General features: G+C 44.9%; 1 protein-coding gene across 4 annotated transcripts in view; it reads right to left on the bottom strand.

The window, feature by feature from the left end:
- The window catches only part of RYR3 (ryanodine receptor 3), a 553,341-nt gene that overhangs the window by 124,502 nt on the left and 406,983 nt on the right, over window positions 1-21,856 (bottom strand). For 3 of the 4 annotated variants that reach the window (XM_059913701.1, XM_059913703.1, XM_059913704.1), the window contains exons 41-46: window positions 20,477-20,606; window positions 19,220-19,323; window positions 15,316-15,451; window positions 5,179-5,359; window positions 3,863-3,974; window positions 1,276-1,396 (exon numbers count right to left, since the gene is read on the bottom strand). In XM_059913701.1, the coding sequence (XP_059769684.1) occupies window positions 1,276-1,396; window positions 3,863-3,974; window positions 5,179-5,359; window positions 15,316-15,451; window positions 19,220-19,323; window positions 20,477-20,606 (784 nt within the window). The remainder of the gene's footprint in view (window positions 1-1,275; window positions 1,397-3,862; window positions 3,975-5,178; window positions 5,360-15,315; window positions 15,452-19,219; window positions 19,324-20,476; window positions 20,607-21,856) is intronic. The other variant, XM_059913702.1, reaches the window with a different exon arrangement.

Here is a 21,856-nt window from a genome sequence, read left to right as displayed (position 1 = left end):
TATACACATATATACAGACACACACAAACACACACAAAGGAATATTATTTAGCCATAAAAACAAGGAAATCCTGCCATTTGCAACAACATGGATGGATCTTGAAAGTATAAGGTTAAGTGAAATAAGACAGAGAAACAAAAGTATTGTATAATCTCACTTATATGTCAAATCTAAAATAATTGAACTCATAGAATCAGAGAGTAGATTCATGGTTACCCCGTGTTGGGGGAAGTGAGAGAAATGGAAGATGTTGGCCAAAGGGTACAAACTTCCAGTTATAAGATGAATAAGTTTTGGGGACCTAATGTACAGCATGGTGACCATAGTTACCAATACTGTATTGTATACGTGAAAGTTACTATGAGAGTAGAACTTAAATGTTCTCACCGTAACAACAACAACAACAAATGGTAATTATGTGAGGTGAAGTATGCATGAACTAACCTTATTTTGGTAAACATTTTGCAATATCAAATCATAACACTGTACACCTTAAAATTATATGACATTATATGTCAGTTATATCTCAATAAGGATGGAAAAAATGTGATATATTCCATAGATTCCCCAAAGTGGCTGACTGCAAACCCCTTGCTGACATGTACACCAATTAATCTCTTTTATAAAAATGTTCCTTGGAACACTAGTTTTGGGAAACTCTATAACAAAATCATGCTATCTTTTCAATTCTTCCGTCTGCTAAGAGGAAACTGCCTGGATAGCAGGTGCAGTGACATGGAGAACCTGTGCGCTTTGGGGAGAGTACGGGTTTTGTAAAGTTAATAAGGACTGATGCCGAATGTCACATGTAGCACAGGGGGAAAACTCTTTATGATCCATGACTGCGAGGTACATAGTACTGTGGTGCAAGGGAGCCTGGGTCAGACCCTATCCTTTTGTCGCTCTGGCTGGCTACACAAGCTGGGGGCACAGAGGCAAAGGAGAAGGAAGGTCTGGTGAGAGATCTCATTGGTTCCAATCCATCAGCCTCCTTCCAGAGGGTTGGAGTTCAGAAGACAGCGAGGTCTGGACTAGCTGTACTTATAGGAAATGGGGTACGGGAGTCTCAACGCGGGGGAGCAGGGGAGACAGCAGCCGGCTGGAGCTGGGAGGAGAGGACTCCTCAACACCAGAAGAAGAGCAAGATACTTCGCCTGTGCAACCTGCCCCGCAGGAGGAGGCTGGGAGGAGCCCTGCACTGCGGATGGAGTCCTGCCGTGAGCAGGGGGCCCTGGGGAGACCGGCAGGGCTCAGCCTCCAGCAGCTTCCCTTACCTTTGCTCAGGGAGGGCAGTTTCAAGGGGATGCTGATGATTCCAACCAAGTCCTCGGTGGGGACCAGGGAGCGCAGGATGGACCTGATCCGGATGGCCTCCCCCTTTCCTGTCTGGATAAGCTGCAAGGGAGGTTTGGAGAGTAAGATAAATGAGGTTCCCACACTCCCGCTCCACAAACCTGGGGCAGTAAAATGGTTCTCCTTGTCGGGGCGACGGGGTGGGTACACGTCTATGTTTCCCTAATTGTTCTAGACATGTGCGACCACAGGAAGAAGAGGAGCTTTCTCTTGATTTTCTAGAAGAGGTGCTACTGAGGGAATGACTCTGGCCAAGGAGGGCTAGTGTGTTCCTTTGCCGCGACAGCAATGGTCATGCCATTTTGGCATCAAGTCCCAGCAGTGAAGGTGCAGCCTGTCCTCAGTGTGACTGCAATACCAGGAGCTCTTGGTGGCTATGACAGGAGGGGTGACAACGTGGCCACGATTCCAGACCCTGGAATTCTGCTAAATGTAGAAATGACTTAGGAATTTCGATTTCCTAAAAGTTTGATTAATGCTGGGACTAAGGCAATAAAAGGGGTGCAGAGGATGTCAGAGAGAACGTGAACCTCTCAAGGGAGTTATCCGGGGACGGATAACCTGATCCTATGGCCATGGGTGGGATGTACAGGTGCACATTCTCTTGGATCTGGGGGCAGCAGGTGCGCTTCTGGGCACAGGCTCTTAGCCAGCAATGGAACTGTCATGAGCTCAGGACAGACTCTACCCAGGAGGGAGCTGGATGACATGCTGAGACATAATGCTTGAAGGACTGGAGACAGGAGGACACCTGTGTGTGACCCTAGCTGCCACCTCTCATCTCTGTGGGCAGAGGGGAGGCTGTCAGTGATGAAGGCATCGCCCTTCCCCCTCACTAACAGAGGACGGGCCAGGGGAGAAGTGTCTGTGTGTGTGTGTGTGTTTATAAGGTATTGAGTCTGAGGGGCAGTAAGCAAGGAGGAAACACCTTCCCAGTGGGGCTCTGATGACTTAGCTATCCCAAGCTGCCTGTCTTCCCGAGACTAGGCAAATGGTGTAACCTGTTGTTTGAAGTGATTACAGGTGATTTGGGGAAATGACACCCTGCCCCAAGACTGTAGGACACCCTAGTACTTCCCTAGCCCCCTTTTAAGTTTCCTTTATTTGTTTAAGGGCACAGAAATGGCAAGATGGGCCTATGTGGGTAAGGTACAAGTTCCACAGTAGGAACTGGAATACTAAGTTAAGAATTCTGATCAGCCTCGCTTTGAAGATTTAGACTTTCTCCTCTCCACAGTACTTTTATCCTAGATTCTTCCGTACTGGAATAGTTTCCCTAAACACTTGTAGATGGATTTGCAAACAGGCTACATCATTTATGAGATAAGACCATGACATACTGGAAGAAAGATAAGAGTGAATGCTTTAATGCAATGTCTTTCAAACTGTAGTCATCACCAATTTGTGGGCTGTAAAATCATTTAGTGGATTGTCACCAGCATTAAAAAGCATGAAATAAATGAGTATAGAATAGAAAATATTAGAGTGCATTATCCATAGTAAGGATAAATTTTGTTTCTGGAATATATGTATACTAGGTTGCAATTAAATTGTATTTCTTACTATGATCAAAACAAATTTTTTTTCTTTTTTGGCCAGAAAGAAAGTTTGAAAGCCACTACTTTAATTGATTCTTTCATTAGCATTAAACAAATACAACATATCCACTGTTATCTTGGCAGTGACCAAATATATAACCTCATCAATACCAGAAACCACTATTTATGTCATCCCAATCTGCATTGTAAGTACTTTTAGGAGACGCTCTGACATAATCCAAATGCAGTGAGCACTGCGGAGAGAGGCAGGCACCTGAGCCCTGAATGAGCAAATCAAACAGTTGTTTTAAAGAGTTAACCAAGTATTTTTTTAAATATAAAAAGCTATCTTTTCTGTTTTCCTACAGGAAGCAATTATTTCCTCTCTCACTTATGATGTGAGTCTTTATGAGAAATAAGGCCAATCTCTTTCTCCACCCCCAGCAGAGATGAAAAAAGGAAGGTGAAAACATAACTTTTTAGTTCAAAACTGGACGTCTGAGAAGACATTCCATAAAAATAGAAACATTTTTTTTAGTATGTCTGTAAAGCTTACCTCTGGGAAATAAGCAAACATGAACCATGACTACCTTCCTGATGCCTGACACCATGGTTGTCAAGAAAGGATTTTACATGTACAATCAAGAAATCAAGCTGGTCATATTTTGACCAAGTTGAGGCATAGGAAAACATGGTTTTGGGAGGCTTTTGAAACAGAATATGTATCAGATATGCCCTATTAGTGTCACAGAGAAATCACACAACGCAGAGATCTTCCCAGGAGTCATTCCTTAGAAAACTGTAGAATCAGGTACGAGAGATGGAAACTACTTTTGATGTTGGCTAAAAGCAACAGAGAGAAAGGCATGTTCACAAATGCCAGAGTCAGAAGAAGAAATGACATTCATGAAATCTACAGTGTTCCTGGTTCAAGCCCCCCAAATCTGCTCCCTGGGAACCCATCACTTACGTGCATTTCAGGAGCACAGCGGCCCAGCAGATCTATAAGAGCCGAATAAAATGACATAATTGCATTGCCCATGTGCACAATCTCTTCTTCATCTTCATGGTCCTCCGTGCTGCTGAGAGAGAACCAAAACAAGGAGGTATAGGAAGCCTGGCAGGTGGGGCCATGTTTTAGACACGATATGGAATCACTTTCTCTGCTCACCCTGGGCAACACGCATCCTTTCCATTGGGCTCCTTCTCTCCCTCTAGTTGTCAATGAGGTGGTTTAACTCACCAAGCTCAAGGGACCCAAATATTTGTTCATGACATTCCTAGGGTCCCATGAACTTTACTGACATGAACGGATCATGCAGACCACACATACTCATGGAGCTGCACTGTGACCCCCAAAGCTCCCACCAACCTTTCCTTCTCTTTTCCTTCCTTAATAGACATGGAAAGCACATTGGACAAGAAGTCAGAAGGGTCAAGTCCAGGTCCTGGCCCTGCTGCTAACAAGCTATTTGACTCTGGGCCTCAGTTTTTCTCATTTTACATGAGAAATTTAGGACAGTTTATGTTCGGGGTTCTATCTAACTCTACCAGATCACCTACCAGAACTAATGACCCCCCTGAAAAAAAAAGGAGTCACTGGCTGCAAAGTTACCTCTGCTGAGTTATATCCCATCTCTAGACTCTGGGCTCTAATCTAGAGGCTGCAATAAAAGGGAAATGTTCACAAGACATAATGAAAGGAAGGTCACGAGGCAATCTGATAATGTACTATGTCTTTAACCATTAAATACCAAGAGTTTTAGTGTTGTGATTTTTCACATTCTGCAGCTTTCTTTTTACCTAAGGAATCAAATCAAACACTTTCAGAAGAGGGAGTGGAGGGTACTCGCTCTTCTTAAAAGTGAGGTATGAGATGGGACACCAAGGTTCAAAATACTGAAGGGAACGGGCTGGGGTTAGACAGTGACTGGAACCCTGTTGGTCCAGGCCCCTTAGCCTGGATACAGCTTCCTCCCATGGGGGTGCCATAGGGAGGCGCAGTGAGGGCTGAAAGAGCTTGCTGACTCCTCCATTTGCCAATTGGCCTGAGTGGAGTAGGAGAAATGGAGAGGGGTGAAGATGATACTGATCACTAGGCTTACTGGGAGTCAAGATAACAACAAGCTTGACAAAGTGATCTAAAATGTCTGAGCCACAACTGCAAAGAGCCTGTGCTTTCTCTACCAGGGGGAGGTTATGGACGTTTGCTTTATCATGCGTGTACTGAGAATATTTCAGAGCTCACCAACCATATGGGGGTGAGAAGGCAATTCATTCACTTACACTTCTCTCTTGTACCCCTGCGAGGGGAGGTCGAGGGCTGGGTTCTCAGAGATCTTAATGGCACCTTGCATGGCCGCCAATAGACCATTTCCTCCTTCACCCCGCAGGGCCGGGCCGAAGCACTCGGGGCGTCTGATGAGCAGCTTGACCACGACGCTAGCGTTTTCTTCCACACTTTCACCTAAGGGAAAGAAGCATTATTACCATCTCATTGGAGAGAACAACCCCGGAATTGATTTCTTTTTGGCCACGCCAGGTGGCTTGTGGGATCTTGGTTCCCAGACCAGGGATTGAACCCATGTCCTCTGCAGTGACACTGCAGAGTCCTAACCACTGGACCGCAAGGGAATTCCCCCAGATTTGATTTCTAATTGACGAGGCTGGGAGAACAGTATTTGATGGATCCTGTCACATACTCTTAAGATTAGGAGGTAATACTGATGCAGAGAAAGGGGAGCTTTGATAAATTACGTCAGACTCTATTTATTTGAAGTATTATGATTAACTGATATAGAACAGTCTTACTTCTCCGTTCAGGATTTTGTGCTATTCACATTATTTTGCTATATTTAGGTCCTCAGAGGGCAAGAAATACACTACTGAGTCTGCCATGGATTACTGATTAATTCACAAGTGACTTTACCTCTTTATTAACTCCCTGAGGGGTGCTTAATAGGTATTTCCTTCCTTCCTTGAAAGGAGGTAAGATGGTAACTCAAGCGGGTGTGCCTCAATTAACATCTGGAGAAGTGACATGCTAGCTCCTGAGCTGTCTTCTCTCAGAGTCTAATACATATCCCAGAACAACCAGGTCTAATACATACCCCAGGACAACCAGGTGGGGATGTACCTCAGGGCATTTCTGAAATCATTTATCCAGGTGAGAATCTACTTGGTAAAGTTTTCTTGGTTATTCTTAGACTAGCTCTGTGGGGAGCTAAAGGTTGGACAATTGTATTTTGCTGGTATTTTTCTTTGGAAGAACCGTAGACAACTAAGACAGGGTATCATTTCCCAAAGAAGTAATTAAGCAGTGAACTATCACATGTAGAGAGGGATAGCCAAGGCTTCTCAGAGACAATATTTATAATCAAAAGTAGTTTTACAGCTTGTTCAAACAATTTCATGAAACACACTTTCTGTCTCAGTGTCTCAGACGACAACTTAATTTGTGTCTAAGAATTTATCCCTGGGCTAATAAGCCTCAAAGACAAGACTTTTTGATGTTGTATATTGGATGAAGCCTAAAGAAAAACTTTTTAATAAAATCATTAGATATTATTAGAGGATTGAGCTCTATAATAGATAGCATCTTGATATGCTGTTGTAATATTATTTATTCTTGTATTAAAAATTTCCTCCAATCTTAGCAGGTTAAGGCAGTAACTATTATTTCACAGTTTCTGTAGTCAGGAATTCGGGAGTGACTAAGTGAGGTGGTCCTGCCTTGGGATCTCCCATGAGGTTGCAGTAAGAATGTCAGCCAGCGCTGCAGTCTTCTGAAGGCCTGACTGGACGTGGAGTATCAGCTTCCACACTCACTCACATGGCTGTTGGCAGGAGGCCTCAGTTCCTCACCATGTGACCTCTCCATAGGGCTCCTTCAGTGTTCTCATGACATGCCAGCTGGCTTCCCACAGAGCAAAGGATCCAAGAGAGAGGGTAAGGCAGAAGCTGTAGTACCTTTTACAACTTTGTCACATACTGTCACCTGCCACATCCTATTCATGAGAAGTGATTCACTGAGTCCAGCTCACACTCAAAGGGAGAAGAAGCAGCCTCCGTCTTTTGGAAGAAGGAGCATGGAAGAATTTATAGATATATTTTAAAACTATCACAGGAGTTTAAGTTCTGTTTGATGAAAAATTTTATGAATCAACTTAGAGAAAAGCATTTGAATGGGAACCCTTAAAATCTGGCTTCTCTTCCAGATTTTTAGCAAATCCCTGTGTGAGTATGTACCCTGCACAGTCTCACTGGGTCTCATTTGCCCTGTTGAGATGCTTGTGCCTCTTCTAGCTTTAGAGTGAGTCTATTAGTTTAACCTACATGCAGAGATTTCTTCCACCATGCCCACGGCATCAGAAGGGCTGAGCTTGCTGTTCAAATATTTGAAACTAACTTGTGCCCACACAAACTCACAAGTGAACACACTGCTGTGTCTCACAGCCCTGCAGAGTCTATCCGTAGTCTTGGTCAAGAGCTTGGCCTGCTGACATCCCCTTTTATCACTTGACCTTCTACACCACAGGTAAAATTCAGGATTGTAAAGTATATACCTCTGTAAGTTTTAGAACTGTGTAACTAGATTCAGAATATTTCATTAAACTGAATTTATACAGCCCATCAGCATGCATTCACTATTTTATAGCTCAATCCTTCAAGAAGAGACTGAAATTTTTATAAAGAAGCTTTTCTTCAGGTTTCATCTAATATAACACCAAAAAAGAATTTGCTTTTAATTAAACTAGAATCCATGTGAAGAAAATTCTCAGGAGATGCTAAAAAGGTAAAATAATCACAATAATGGTATAGTGGAATGAATCAGGGAAGGAAAGGAACCCAAGGAGAAGGCTGAGTGATACTGTACAGTTTATAGAAGAGCTCAGATAAAGAGGTGATGCTAAGACTTAAGGACATGTTTTCCTATGAGGTGAACCTAGCATTTATACATGATAGAGTTTAATCACAGAGGGATACTTAAAGAAAAGCACCATTATAATCAGCATATTTGAAAGCAAATATTCTTAGTTACAGACATAACTCACAGTTGGCTACTTTCAAATGTTGTTCGCCCCCGAAACTTATCAGGTAGCACACTCTTAGTTGTCATTTTCTATTACAAGAATAATGAAGCTAAAACTTTGAAATTGTAAGTGTCAAAAAATGGAGAAAAAACCCAACCCTGTTAGTCAAGCTTATTTAAACACTGTGCTCTGATTCTTTCAGTTCTCAGAATGGAAACACTTGTGGGTCAGCCCTTTACCAGCACACTGAAATTAACTTAGCTCTTGCCAAAGCGATCAGCATCATGGAATTTGACGGAACGTGGACCGCAATGTCCAAAAGAATTGGAAAAATTAGGCTATGATTTCTATATTGAGTTTGCTATTGAAATTCATTTGCCAAATTAGCCTTATTTTATCTGAATCTCAGGTCTTTAAATTTAAGCTAATTAGGTTGGAGCTACAATGGACCCAGGAAGCCATCGCTTGATCACTGAATTGTGGTCATCCGTGGGGGATGCAGAGGGCACGCTGCAATAGGAAGGAACTGAAATGCAACCACTGATGCTAATTGGAGAGGGGACCAGGGAAAAGAATTTCTCAAGGCTTCACAAGGTAGAGAGGATGGCCTGATTAGAAGAGAGAGAACATTCTCTTCCTAATTACCTGTAGCTCAGGAAGTCGGACTGCCAACCAAATCCACAGTGGGGAAGCCGAATACTGACTTGAGGGCATTTTTCAAGGGAGAGAGAGATCTGAGGTAAGCTGGTTTTGCCCAGGGGCTTATAGCAATGTTTTTGCTGGAGTTCCAAATGAATAATAAGCTTAACAGCAGTGTGTATGCTCACAGAGCCTTTCTTCAAAGGCTCTCAACACTGCCTTCGCATTATGATCTTCTTTTCAATGTTCCTAAGAAGTTGCATGGAAATGGAATGATTCTCCTCATTTTAACCAGAAGCAGTCATTCTCACCACAGGGATGATTAGTAACGATGAAATGATCTTACCTTCCGCCCATCGCTTTTCTTACTCTCTCTATTCTAAACACAATCCCTGTTTTAAGTTCCTTTGCCTGGAACTTTGCCTTCCTCATTCCTTTGACATAAAACCTTGATCTAGGTAACTCCACTTCATCCTTCAGGACCAGCTTAGACTTGGAAGCCCCAGAGGATCTAGTCCTCTCAAATACCCTATCCTCTTCCTTAAAGCATTGCACACAAGTATAATTAATGCATTGTTTGTATCTGTTTCTACTTTTCTCACTAGACTGTATATTTAATAAGAACAGGGCTCATGTCTGAATGATCTAACCCTGTATGCTCAAGCCTCTTGTTAACCTCACGTAGAGGCTTGAAATGATCAGATGGAACACTGAGGGTGACTCTCCATCACTGATTATCAGGCCAATTATCAGCCTTTGTTTGCAGGGACCAAGGCTGTCCGTTTCCTAGGATTATAAATTTGAGAACGTCTTAAGACATTTTAATCCTAACCATCCCCGGTCATCAGTACCAATCACACTGAAGAATGGTTATTACATCTTTTTCTAACTCTAAAAACATGAATGTACGAACCAGCTGATTCTTTTAAGCATTCATTCCTACTATGCCCTTCAAAGCTAACATGCTACTTTGTACTCTTGATCCTAAAAGACTTTTCCTCCATTGTTATTGAGACATAAATGACACATCCTAAAAGTTTTACGGCTCCCAGCTCAACGCCCCCCCAGTATGCTCTCCCCCAACTACTCTGTTAAACTATGTCCATTTCTTCCTTCAAGGTGTTATTCAACATTTGCCTTCTTCCCCAGGCATACCTATATTCACTTCACCAGATTCCAATAAGCACCATCATTTCTGGCCTGCCAGCAGGCACATGTCTCACTATGTAGGTAGGTGTAGTTGAGTTTTTAGTATGTATGTATGTTGCTGATCATTTTACTTGGGTTTTCTCTGTTTGCTGCTTTGATTTGTAAGTGACTTCAGGGCAGAACTTCTCGAGCATGTCCCCTGTCACTTCTCATAACCCCTCTTCACATGTCACATGATGGATGCCCAGCTTATGACCGCTGATGATCAAGCTGCCTAGGGAAACAGATTCAGCAAAGCTAGGACATACTGTGTTCCTCACAGATAAGCTTGTAGCCTGAGGAAGATATCACTAAAATACTCCGAGGACTCTAAGGAGGCACAGAATTCCTTCTCCTTTCTTTTTGCGGATTTGTAAGGTATCTTTTCCTACTTCGTACTACATTAGGAAGGGATTAATCAGACACATCTGTGTGTACACTGGCTATAAAGTTTGCAACTCCTGGGTTAACAGAAACTTGTCAGCTTCAGTACTCCTAGCGTTAAACACAACCCAAGGCTTCCCAGAAAGCTGATAAAAATAATGTGGAGAAAATGATATGCTTTAAGAAGTGCTTTTGAAGACAAATCTTCTTTAAGAAGATTTAACACCAACTTTAATAGAAACTAGTAAAATAATGTTAGAAAGAATTTTCTAATTCTATTATTTTGATATAGCAAGAGTTTTTTTTTATTTTTTACTTTTTTTAACATCTTTATTGGAGTAAAACTGCTTTACAATGTTGTGTTAGTTTCTGCTGTACAACAAAGTGAATCAACTATATGTATACCTATATCCCCATATCCCCTCCCTCTTAGCAAGAGCTTTTGATTTGCCTTTAAAAAAAAATTTTTTTTAAACATTAGCACCAAACAGAAATTAAATAATTCCACAATTATTGATCAGCTCAAAGGAGGAAATGCTATTTCTCCTTGTTCATTAGGGAGAAAGTGTTATCAAGGCAATACTACATAATGGTTTGAGTACAGTTTGGTCTCTGGAGCCAAACTGCTCTGGTTGAAATCTTAGGAAAAGCCTTACTAGCTGTGTGACTCCGGGAAAGGTACTTAATCTCTCTCAGCATAGGGGTGTTTATCCATAAAATGATGAAGATAACTGTATCTATCTCATTGGATTGTTGTATCAAATGAATAAGTTAATACATATAAAAGTGCTTTGAACCATGCCTGGCACATGAAAATGCTAAGTGCTGGCTGTTATTACCACTGCCACCATCCTCACCACGCACTACCACCTACCACAGTCACCCTTACAACCCACTATGACCATCAGCCACCCAGCCATCATATACCACCACCACCATCCTCACCACTCACTACCACCTACCACAGTCACCCCTACAACCCACTATGACCATCAGCCACCCAGCCATCATATACCACCACCACCATCCTCACCACTCACTACCACCTACCACAGTCACCCCTACAACCCACTATGACCATCAGCCACCCAGCCATCATATACTACCACCACCATCCTCACCACTCACTACCACCTACCACAGTCACCCCTTACAACCCACTATGACTGTCTGCCACCCAGCCATCACATACCACCACCACTACCATCACCCACTATGACCACCCCTACCATCACTCACCACTACCCACGAAACATTATCACCACACTTACCATCACTCACCACCACTCACCTTAATCACCTCGCTAAACCCACGATGGCTACCACTCAACCATCATATCCCATCATCACTGTCATCACCAATCACTACCCACTATTACTACCCTCACTATGACTCATCCATCATCACCACCTACCACCAACCCACCCCCACCATCACCATCACCCACCATAACCACCCCCGTTATCTATCATGATCACCCATAACACCTTCATCTTTCACTGCTGAGCAGAGGCCACAAAAGTGGCCGGGAAGTCCTTTTTAATCACCTCTTAGATATAAAGACTTTGAAATAAAGATGTAAAGACAAAGAGCTTTGAGATCCCAAGGAATCCGTTTATGAGAGTCTTCCCATTTCAAATGCCCTAATACTCTTGTAAGGATCACAGTAACAATGCCAACTAACACAACTGCAGGCTTACTACATTTCTGGCAGTGTGCTAATCTGAGTTTTCCATGGATTACTTCATTTAAGCCTCACAACAACTCTGTGAGATATATGCAGTTATTATCTCTGTTTTATATACAAAAAACCCCCGAGGCTAGGAAAGTTTTAGTAACTTGTGTAAATTTACAGAGCTAGTGATGGAGCCATATCTGAACCCAAGATACTCCATCCTCCAGCCCAAATTCTTCCATGTCATTCTGCTGTGACTGAGCCACTCTATCTCCTCTAGGTGCTCAACAAGATTCTAATTTTTTCTTTCTCCATACTTGCCATCCCTCTCTCTTTCATGCTCTCCCCTGTGACAGTCCACTCCTACCATTTCAACTGCAGGTGACCTGCAAGTCTACTCGGTCCCAATCTGTTACCTGATTGATCTCTATCCTATTACCCCAATTTGGGGCATCTCCATTTGGGGTTCGCAAATCATTACCTGAATCACACAAGCTCATTACCCTCCATCTCAAACCATTTTCTCCTTTTGACCATCCTTATTTCTTTTCTCCCTACCCTTAAATCTCTAAGCTTCAGGACTTCCCTGGTGGCGCAGTGGTTAAGAATCCACCTGCCAATGCAGGGGACAAGGGACACGAGTTCAATCCCTGGTCCAGGAAGATCCCACATGCCATGGAGCAACTAAGCTCGTGCGCCACAACTACTGAGCCTGTGTTCTAGAGCCCGTGAGCCACAACTACTGAGCCTGTGTGCCACAACTACTGAAGCCCCTGCACTCCAGAGCCCATGCTCCGCAGCAAGAGAAGCCACTGCAATGAGAAGCCCGTGCACCGCAACGAGGAGTAGACCCCACTCGCCGCAACTAGAGAAAGCCCGTGCGCAGCAATGAAGACCCAACACAGCAAAAAAAAGAAAAAAAAAAAAATCTCCAAACTTCAAAGTGACTTCTGTTCCTTTTCTCTCAACATACCCGGGGCCCAGCCACCAGAGTCATCGCCACCAGCAAGTCCTATAAATTCTGTCTCTGTAATTTCTTTCCAGCTGATCTCCTCCATCCCATTCCCATCACCACCATTATAATTCAGAAACTCATTATCCTAACCTGGGCACAGAAGTTCCCAGTGGTTGCCATCAATCTCTCTTCTGATAAAAATTTTCCCAGTTCTCTGCACACTGAATCAAGACAAAACTCTTCAGCTTAGCATTTAGATTCTCCCTAGTATAGCTGCCTACCTATCTTTTAAACCTCATCTCTTACCGCTGTCAACCATGTATCTATCCTCTAGATCAGCCAATCACTGCGTTTCCTGAGCATGTGTGCTTTAGCTCTCAGGCCACTGTTCAAGCTTCTCCCTACCTGGATCACCTCTCCTGCATCTCTGCATCTGGAAATCTGACCCTTCAAAGCTCATCTCTAATATCACCTCCCCCAGGAGGCTTTTTCTGATCTCAACAGGATGTGAGCTTCCCCTCGTGAAATCCTCTATCACTCTGTCCCTACCTTACTCCACACCTTATTATAGTGACCTCTATCCATGCCTGTTCCACTTACTAGACTGTTAATTCTTTCAATGCAAAAGCCAACATCCTTTGCCAAGACCAAATGTGGCCTTTATATAATAGAGACACAATAAACATTAAAGTGCACATATCTTCCTACTGATGGTCTAATAGATTTGCCAGAACGTATTGCATTATGACATCGTACTGTAGAGAATATATTAAAAAGACATAAAACAAACTGAAAGCAAAGAGGGTGGGCCAAATGTTTTTGGTTTAGACTTTAGTTGAATATGGTCGTACCTAATAAGCATAAGGAAGTTTTGGAATTTGGCCATCCAGGTAAGACCACAGCCAGTGGACTCCTCTACCTTCATAACCCATGTGGATAGTCCCACTAATTGACTCATAAAGCACTTGATCTTGACTGTGAAGGTGGCCAACATGAATAAATGGGTCCTGCCTGTATCTGGTTTGTGTCATACAGTCTATTTACATAATTTGGTGACATTTATGAATCCTTAAAATCTATTTAACAAAAAATTTCCCTTTATTACCACAGTAACTCTGCATTAATTCTGGACATGCAATCATCTGGATTAGAAGTAAGACAGACTATTAGAGGATGCTCTGAAACTGGCCTCAGAGGAAGAAAATGGAGCTTAGCAATGCTGACGATGAACAGACAGGAGGGACAGTGAAGAACACGCAGAGAGAAGCAGAAGGCCCAAGTTCCTAAAAACTTGGCTGGATGAGTCCCAGGAGAACAAAAGATAGACATCTCAAGGTCTGTCACCAAGTCAGGAAAGGGGAAAAACCGGGACAATGGAAACCATTCAAATATTAAGAATAGAGTGCATTATGGTGCAGGAAAATAAGCATGGGGGGTGGGGAGGGGAAGGAAGACAAGAAGAGCACGTGGGAATATAATGATCACGTCACGCCAACATATTTTTAGGTGAATTCTCATAGTTAGAACAATCGGCATGATTGTTTATTAGGTGCAATCCCTCTTTGTGATCACTTAACCAGCCCAGCTGGATTTGTTAGCCTGAAACTCCAAACTGGGAAAAGGGAGAACTATTATAACTATAATGTAAATATAAGTGAATTAGTATTTTAGCAGAATCTAGGGAGACAAGGTACAGTTTTACGAAAGTAGTTTACTTATTTTACACAATATTCAGCATATTAAACTAGTGAAAATACAGAATTTGTGTCAACTTGGAATTCACTATAAATGAGAGGTGACTTGTATCAATATTAAGAAGAATAATATTTAGGGTTCCTATAGCAATTTTTTTCTCCTGGGAGTTTAGCTACCTTTAACAGTGATCAGTTATTCCTGACTTTTATTCATCCATCCATCCATCCATCCATCCATCCTTCCATCCATCCATCCTTCCATCCATCCATCCATCCATCCTTCCTTCTTTCCTTCCATCCATCAATCCATCCATCCATCCATCCTTCCCCCCATCCATCTATCCATTAATCCATCCATCCATCCATCCATCCATCTTTCCATCCATCCATCCATCCATCCATCCATCCTTCCTTCTTTCCTTCCATCCATCAATCCATCCATCCATCCATCCTTCCCCCCATCCATCTATCCATCCATCAATCCATCCATCCATCCAACCAACTAATAGTCTAAGGATCTGGAGGCACACTTGCATTTAATTCTGTGAAACAGGTGAGATCAAGATATTAATAAGCCCCCTCTTTTAGGAGAAGAGGTGCAGAGCGATGACAAGCCCAAGCCCATGCAGTGAGTTCCTTGCAGGCTCCGGCACTAGAGCTCAGGACTGTCCATTGGATTCTACTCTTGATCCTTGTCTAGCCTGATTCTCCCTGAGATTTTTCTTCCAGCTGCCACCTATCTACAGAATCTATCATATTTATGGAGAGGAAGCAGTGCAAAGGATTTCCTTTTCCTAGTATCCGCCACAATTATGCCATCCTAGGTCTGAAAAACATGGAAAACCGAGACTCACTGTTCACGAAGACGGCAAACCTCAGGAAGGACAGGTAGCGCTCCCCTTCAATGGGGTTCCAGCCGACATCAGGGTATCCTTTGGCCAGAAGCATGGGGCAGCTCTGTAGGCCACAGCCTGCCAAGTAGGTCACCACCTGCCAAGAAGAAGACAAAGGTAAGTGCCCAGGTTTTTTTTTTTTTTTAATGTAAGTTTTTTACATAGCTATAAGGTATGCAAAATTCTGGGAACTGAAGGGCTTTCATTTCCCTAGAAGCTAGAGAGAGCCCAGGACTTTCCAGGTAAATAATTTAGTAGATTTGAAATTGGAACCTTTTATTCATTTTTGTTTCCAAGCAATTGACGAGACTGATGATCACTGCTATGTAGGAACACTCCATGTGCTATAGTTCCGTGGATTTTCCAGTTCTGGCAAGAGGGATCTGCCATTTAAAAGTAGGCCTAAGTAGGGTGTCTCTTGGGAGGCAACAGTGTACGCAGGCTGGCCATGTTCATTTGGCCATGCTATTTCAAGACCAAAATGTTCAGTCACTGGTCGACTGGGTGGGCCTTCAACTAATCAGGGGTCCCTAGGTAAGTTCTGGCTCAACAACAGCCGTCCCAAGTCAGGAGTTGAGATGTTCAGTGTGGGATGGCTAGCGAAGAGGTCATGGCCAGTTAAGGACTAGGATGGGTAGTGCGTTCTCTTCACTTCCAGGTTACCAGACACTTATCAGAAGATCTCAGCTCTGTGATCTGGTAGAATATTTTAGAATCTGCCTACTTTTCAGAAGGTGCCAGGCTAAAAGCTTAGCAAATAGACCTCCTGTGCTTGAAATGCAGTTGTCATTCTAATTTAGCCTCTGATATTTTATGTACGCGGGGAGAAGAGGGGAATCCATTGTGCTGATAATCCTCCAAGTCAGGAATGGTGTTTTCATTTTTTAGTCCCCAGGGCCTAGCACAGAGTAGGGGCTCAATAAACATTCATCAAATGACTCATGTATTTGCTGACAGCAAATACTCTAAGTCATTTTGAAAGAATGATGGATCTAAGCCAAAACTCAGTAAGAAACTATCATCACACTTTTTCCTACTTAAAGTAGCAAGGATATTATTATGCTTGGAGCTTAGATTTTGTTTGGTCTTAAAAATGTCTAGAAAAGGGCTTCCCTGGTGGCACAGTGGTTAAAAATCCGCCTGCCAATGCAGGGGACATGGGTTCGAGCCCTGGTCCGGGAAGATCCCATATGCCGCGGAGCAACTAAGCCCGTGCACCCCAACTACTGAGCCTGCACTCTAGAGCCCGTGAGCTACAACTACTGAGCCCGTGCACCACAACTACCGAGCCTGCACTCTAAAGCCCGCGAGCCACAACTACTGAGCCCACGTGCCACAACTACTGAAGCCCATGCACCCTAGTGCCCGTGCTCCGCAACAAGAGAAGCCACCGCAATGAGAAGCCCGTGCACTGCTACGAAGAGTAGCCCCTGCTCGCCGCAACTAGAGAAAGCCTGTGCACAGCAACGAAGCCCCGATGCAGCCATAAATAAATAAATAAAGTCCGGAAAAGCATGAATAAAAGCAGGAATTAGGCAGAGTTTTCAGGGTTACAGGTGCAGGGCATTTCACCGGCCACAAAAATAAGTGGTCGTGTGTGTGTGTGCGTGTGTGCATGTGCATGCATGTGCGTGCGCGTGTGTGTGTGTGCGTGTGGTTGCTGTACAGTCTCAGGCCTGGTTCCTGCTGTGATACACAGAAGGGTGGAATGGAATGGCAGCATTTACTGGCCCGTCGCCTTCTCCCCCAGGGACCACACTTGGGGCATTTCCCGACACTGGCCTGAGTGAAGTCTGCGCACTGTGCTGAGCCACAAGAACCACCTGAAAAGGAGGCAGCAACCCCACCATCCTCCTCTACAGATTTCCCTGGGTCCCCTTTCTCCCCTCTCCCCGCCTCCTGGCCTCCACTCAACATGTCTTGCATCTTCTGAGGGAGGCTTGTGGTCCTTGTCGAGCAGTATCAACTGAACAGGTGAACGAGGCGGACGGTGGGGTGCTGGGCACTGAGCCTTGTGGCACTGTCTTGTCAAAAGAGAACCGTTGGGGCTTCCCAGATGGCGCAGTGGTTGAGAATCTGCCTGCCAATGCAGGGGACACGGGTTCGAGCCCTGGTCTGGGAAGATCCCACATGCCGCGGAGCGACTAGGCCCGTGAGCCACAATTGCTGAGCCTGCGCATCTGGAGCCTGTGCTCCGCACCAAGAGAGGCCGCGACAGTGAGAGGCCCGCGCACCGCGATGAAGAGTGGCCCCCGCTCGCCGCAACTGGAGAAAGCCCTCGCACAGAAACGAAGACCCAACACAGCCAAAAATAAATAATAAATAAATTAAAAAAAAAAAAAGGCTGGTTGATTGACAGATAAGTGATAAAGCAAATAAATAAATAAATAAATAGAGAACCATTAACTGCTTTTAAATACAGGTGTCAGTTATCATCACACCACCCAAATAAAAACCGTGATATTTATTGCTGTCTAAATGTCTGAAGAGCTGAGCCTGACTGAAGTCTGTCCCACCAGAGGCAGAGACCAGGAATACCCAGGGCATTTATGGAACAGCTATCACCTATCGTGCTGCTGGGTGCACAGCTCCTGAGTCCCTGTGTGTATGGGGGCGGGGGGGGGGTTGTCTTGTTTCTGTTCCAATCAGTTCTTCTCATTGAAACCAGGAAGTGTTTTCTAACATATAAACGGCGCTGTGTTGCTCCTCTGCTTGAAGCCCTCCAGTGGTTTCCGTGGCTCCAGGCTCTACAGGGAGGTCCCACAATATAATAGGTAAGAGCACGGCCTCTGGGGCCCAGTGCTTTTGACCCCTGGCTCTGACACTTACAAACCCCACGACACTGAGGATGTTCCCTAATCGCTCTATGCCTCAGTTTCCTCTCCTATAACTAGGGCAACAATAAAAAGGCTTGTCCTGAGGGTCATGTGAGTTAATTCCGAGGGGGCACGGCACACAGTGATTGCGGAGGAGCGTGGACTTCTGTTATTAGCAGCAATGGCAGCATAAGGCCCATTCCTTTCTGCTCCCCCTCCTTCCTCACCACTCCGCCCAAGCACTCTGCGCTCTGCTCACACCCAGCTTTCCGAAGTTCAAGCACGCCATGCTCTCCTCTCTGAACTTCAAACATTCCTGGCACCCGCTTCCCCGCGATGTGGCTGCGTAGCTTCTGCCCACGCTGGGGGTCACCTCTTTGCCGAGGGCCCTTCCTGATCCCCTTGTCAGGGTCAGGGGCCCACTCCTAGGTGCTCCCAAACCCACCACGCAGTGGACGACCTTCTCCTTGTCCCCCTACTAGATTGCTCCTCTCCGCACTCAGGAAGTTCACTGCCAACCTCGTCAGCTGTCTAGTCAAGGAAACAGTCCCAAGACGGGACAGGGAAATGATGGAGGCGAGGCGGCCTGACCCCCACCAGGAGTGCACTTCACCGTCCCGACGACGTCGGGTAGCTCAGTCTCATCTCCTCTGTCCACGGAGAGGACATGTGTGGGCGCTCTTTATCTTTATAGTAATTATACCGTTTTCTGTCATGTCGCTTTCTTTAGTGTATAAACATGTAAATTCGATGACACAGAACTTTATTAGGAACCACAGGTCTCTGGGGGTCCCATGCAGACCAGTGAGGCTGGGCCTTCACACACAAAGAACACACATGTCCACGTCTGTGGAGCTGGCGAGCCCTGACCACAGGAGATGCTTGGTCCTAATTATCACACAGCTGCCAGTGACTCACATTCCCCCCCATATTTTTGTCACACGCTAAAGAGGTTCTGACGGAGACCCAGACTTCCGTCTGCTTTTCCTTGGCCTGGCTGTGCTACAGGCAGAGGGCAGCAAGCACAGTGCCTCCCCAGGGCCACTTACCTTCTCGAGGTCTGGTTCCTCTAAGCCCAGCGCTAACTCGTTGTTGTCCATCACAGAGGAAGCAGCCACATCCAGCGGGGTGGATCCTCTCATGGACGGGGAGGCTGAGGAAGGAGGAGAGAAGGAGAAAGAAAGGGAGAAAGAGGCCATCTAGCGCTGAGCTGAGGTTGCAGTGCACAGTACTGGCCAGGAGAGGGCAGCAAACACAAAACCTGGGTCCCATCGCTGTCCTCCGAGGGGGGCTGCCCGCCCAATTTAAGAAGACCTCTATTTGCTATCTTTCCTCCCCACACTCATTACTGATTTCGAACATAGCTTAAGTTAGAAAATCAGTTCATAGGATCAGCTGGGACCACGTATTTTCAAGTGCTTTTCTAACGTGGAAGTTCTTGGGCCCCCATTTGGTGATCATTCAAAAGTCTCAGATGTCACTTGATCAACTAAGCTCACATAACTTGGCCATTTCTGGGGTCACCACCTAGAGTTTAAAAATAGCTTCAAACAGCATTAGCTCTTACAGTTAAATCAGGTCACCAACGTCTTTCGTTTCCTTTGTTTGGTTCTTAGGCTAGAACTGAGAAAAACTTCAGGTGGCATTTTATAAAAAGGTTGGTTAGTGTATGGTTGCATTTGATAAATAGGAAAACTGAGATTTCAGATTTCACGTGCACGTAATGTGTGTATTTGAGTCTTCCACAAATTCATTTGGTTTACATGCACAACAGTGAGTGAGGCATGTGCATGCGTTGGTTTTCTAGCAACGGTGATGGATTTCCACTGTTTGTCCATAGTTGCTCCTGGCCCGTCTGCCTTGCAGCTACGAAAGCACTGGTTGGTTGGCTGATGGGACAGGCATGCAGCCCAAGAGGGGACTGGATCCATGACCTTGGTCTCGTTAGCACTGCTCCCTGGTCAGCTGAATGGACTGGGAGGCGCTGTATCTCCAGACTACATCCACAGTCTCAGGCAGCATTTCATATACCATGAGCCACTGGTCCCCAGAGACAGGAGGCAAACTGTGTGACTATGCTGACACAAATCTGTCACCAGCGCTGGCTGGCAGCGACTTCTCTACTCAGGTTGGAGAGCAGAGACACGGTATTATTATCATCTCACCTGTTTTTAGATCAGGCAGGGTTCCTTCTTATATTTAAAAATACCATAGCATGCATGTGACTTCTTTCCCTTTATTGCCTAAGTGGTCAGCAGGGGGAGGGTAACCTCTGAGCCAACAGCAGACGTTATAATGTGACCTACCTAGGCCAACACTGCTATTCTCCAGCAGGTAACTGAGATGCTCAAACATGGCCTTCTGATTTTGTCGGCTAATTCGACAGAAATAGCACAGGAAGCGGCAACAGCTAGCAACCATCTTCGGAAAGGCAATCTGTAGGGAGAAGTAGAAAGTGTCAGGGAGAAGAATCTATCACGAGGCCTTTCTGAAAAGGCTGACTTCAAAGAGTCTTAGGGTGAAGTCTTGCAAGCTGCCAACCGTTTGGAAAAGGAATTTTCTCCTTACTTCCAGATGGTTCCAAGACTGATTCATAGGAGGGACAGAGAATACACACCTAAAAGAGGCTTCTAAAAATACTGAGAGCTAATTATAGTTCCTGAAGTATCTTTCTTTCAAAGAAAATAGATGTCAAACCAGAATCCCAGTCATCCTTACATGTCATGAGAAACTGTACAACCCTACATCAGACCATTCTAACTAGGAAGGGAGTAGACAGAAAGGGAGATGGGTGATCACAGACAAACAAGACCCAAAACTATTATCAAACCTGAGTCTTCTGGGTAAAGACTGGCCCCTACAGTTGTAGAAGCCCCCAAAGCATCACCCTCTCAGACTGTGAGCCTTCCCCAATTACTTCTGTCCTTGATAACCACTCTCCTATGGGCTCCTATAGTACTCGTAATATGATTCCTACAATTTAGCACTGAGATGCCAACTTCTATTGCCATCTACAGTGCTTGGCTTCTCTGCTTAACAAAGTAATTAGCATATCCAGGGCTTGGCCACATCTTCTGTCCGATCAATCATGTTCAATAAGTGGTGTCAGTGTTGGCTCAGGACCCTAGAAAGCCCTTAATTTCCTGAAAGCTCCAGTCTGCCTGCCTGCTGAGGCATCCAGACATTTGCTCAGGGATCTTCTGGAGAGAGTCCACTGTCAAAAGAGACCAGAAGGAAGGAAGTGAGGAGGAAGGTCAGCTTGGTTCCTGTTCTTCCCTCACAACCCTCACCTGTCAATGCTGGTGGAACTGCTTTCCTAGGATCAGGCACTTCGCAATTTCCAGTATTTGAAAACATACCCCATCTTCTGCCTTCAGAAGCTCTCTAACTCTGAGGAGGACGCAGACAAGTTGGGATACATGCCCACGTGGGCCCTATCAGCACTCCCTGCCCCTTGGCAACAGGAGCTCCCCCTGACAGCAGGCTCCTCATGGGGGAGCTGGCCAGGAAATCCAACATCCTCAGGAGCTTGGCTCAGGGAGGAAACACGCATACTCTGGTGGGAACACTGCCAGGATCGTTATTAAAATCGTGCTCTCCTTTAGAACAGCCTTCTCCCGACACAGCACCAAACACACCAGGCTCCTAAGCGGAACCAGAGGCATTCCATCTCGGAAGGACCAGGG

This window comes from Balaenoptera ricei, chromosome 2 (assembly GCF_028023285.1).
Source record: "Balaenoptera ricei isolate mBalRic1 chromosome 2, mBalRic1.hap2, whole genome shotgun sequence".
Taxonomy (NCBI): domain Eukaryota; kingdom Metazoa; phylum Chordata; class Mammalia; order Artiodactyla; family Balaenopteridae; genus Balaenoptera; species Balaenoptera ricei.
Note: the sequence above shows the minus strand (reverse complement) of the source record. Positions and strands in the feature narration are given on the sequence as shown.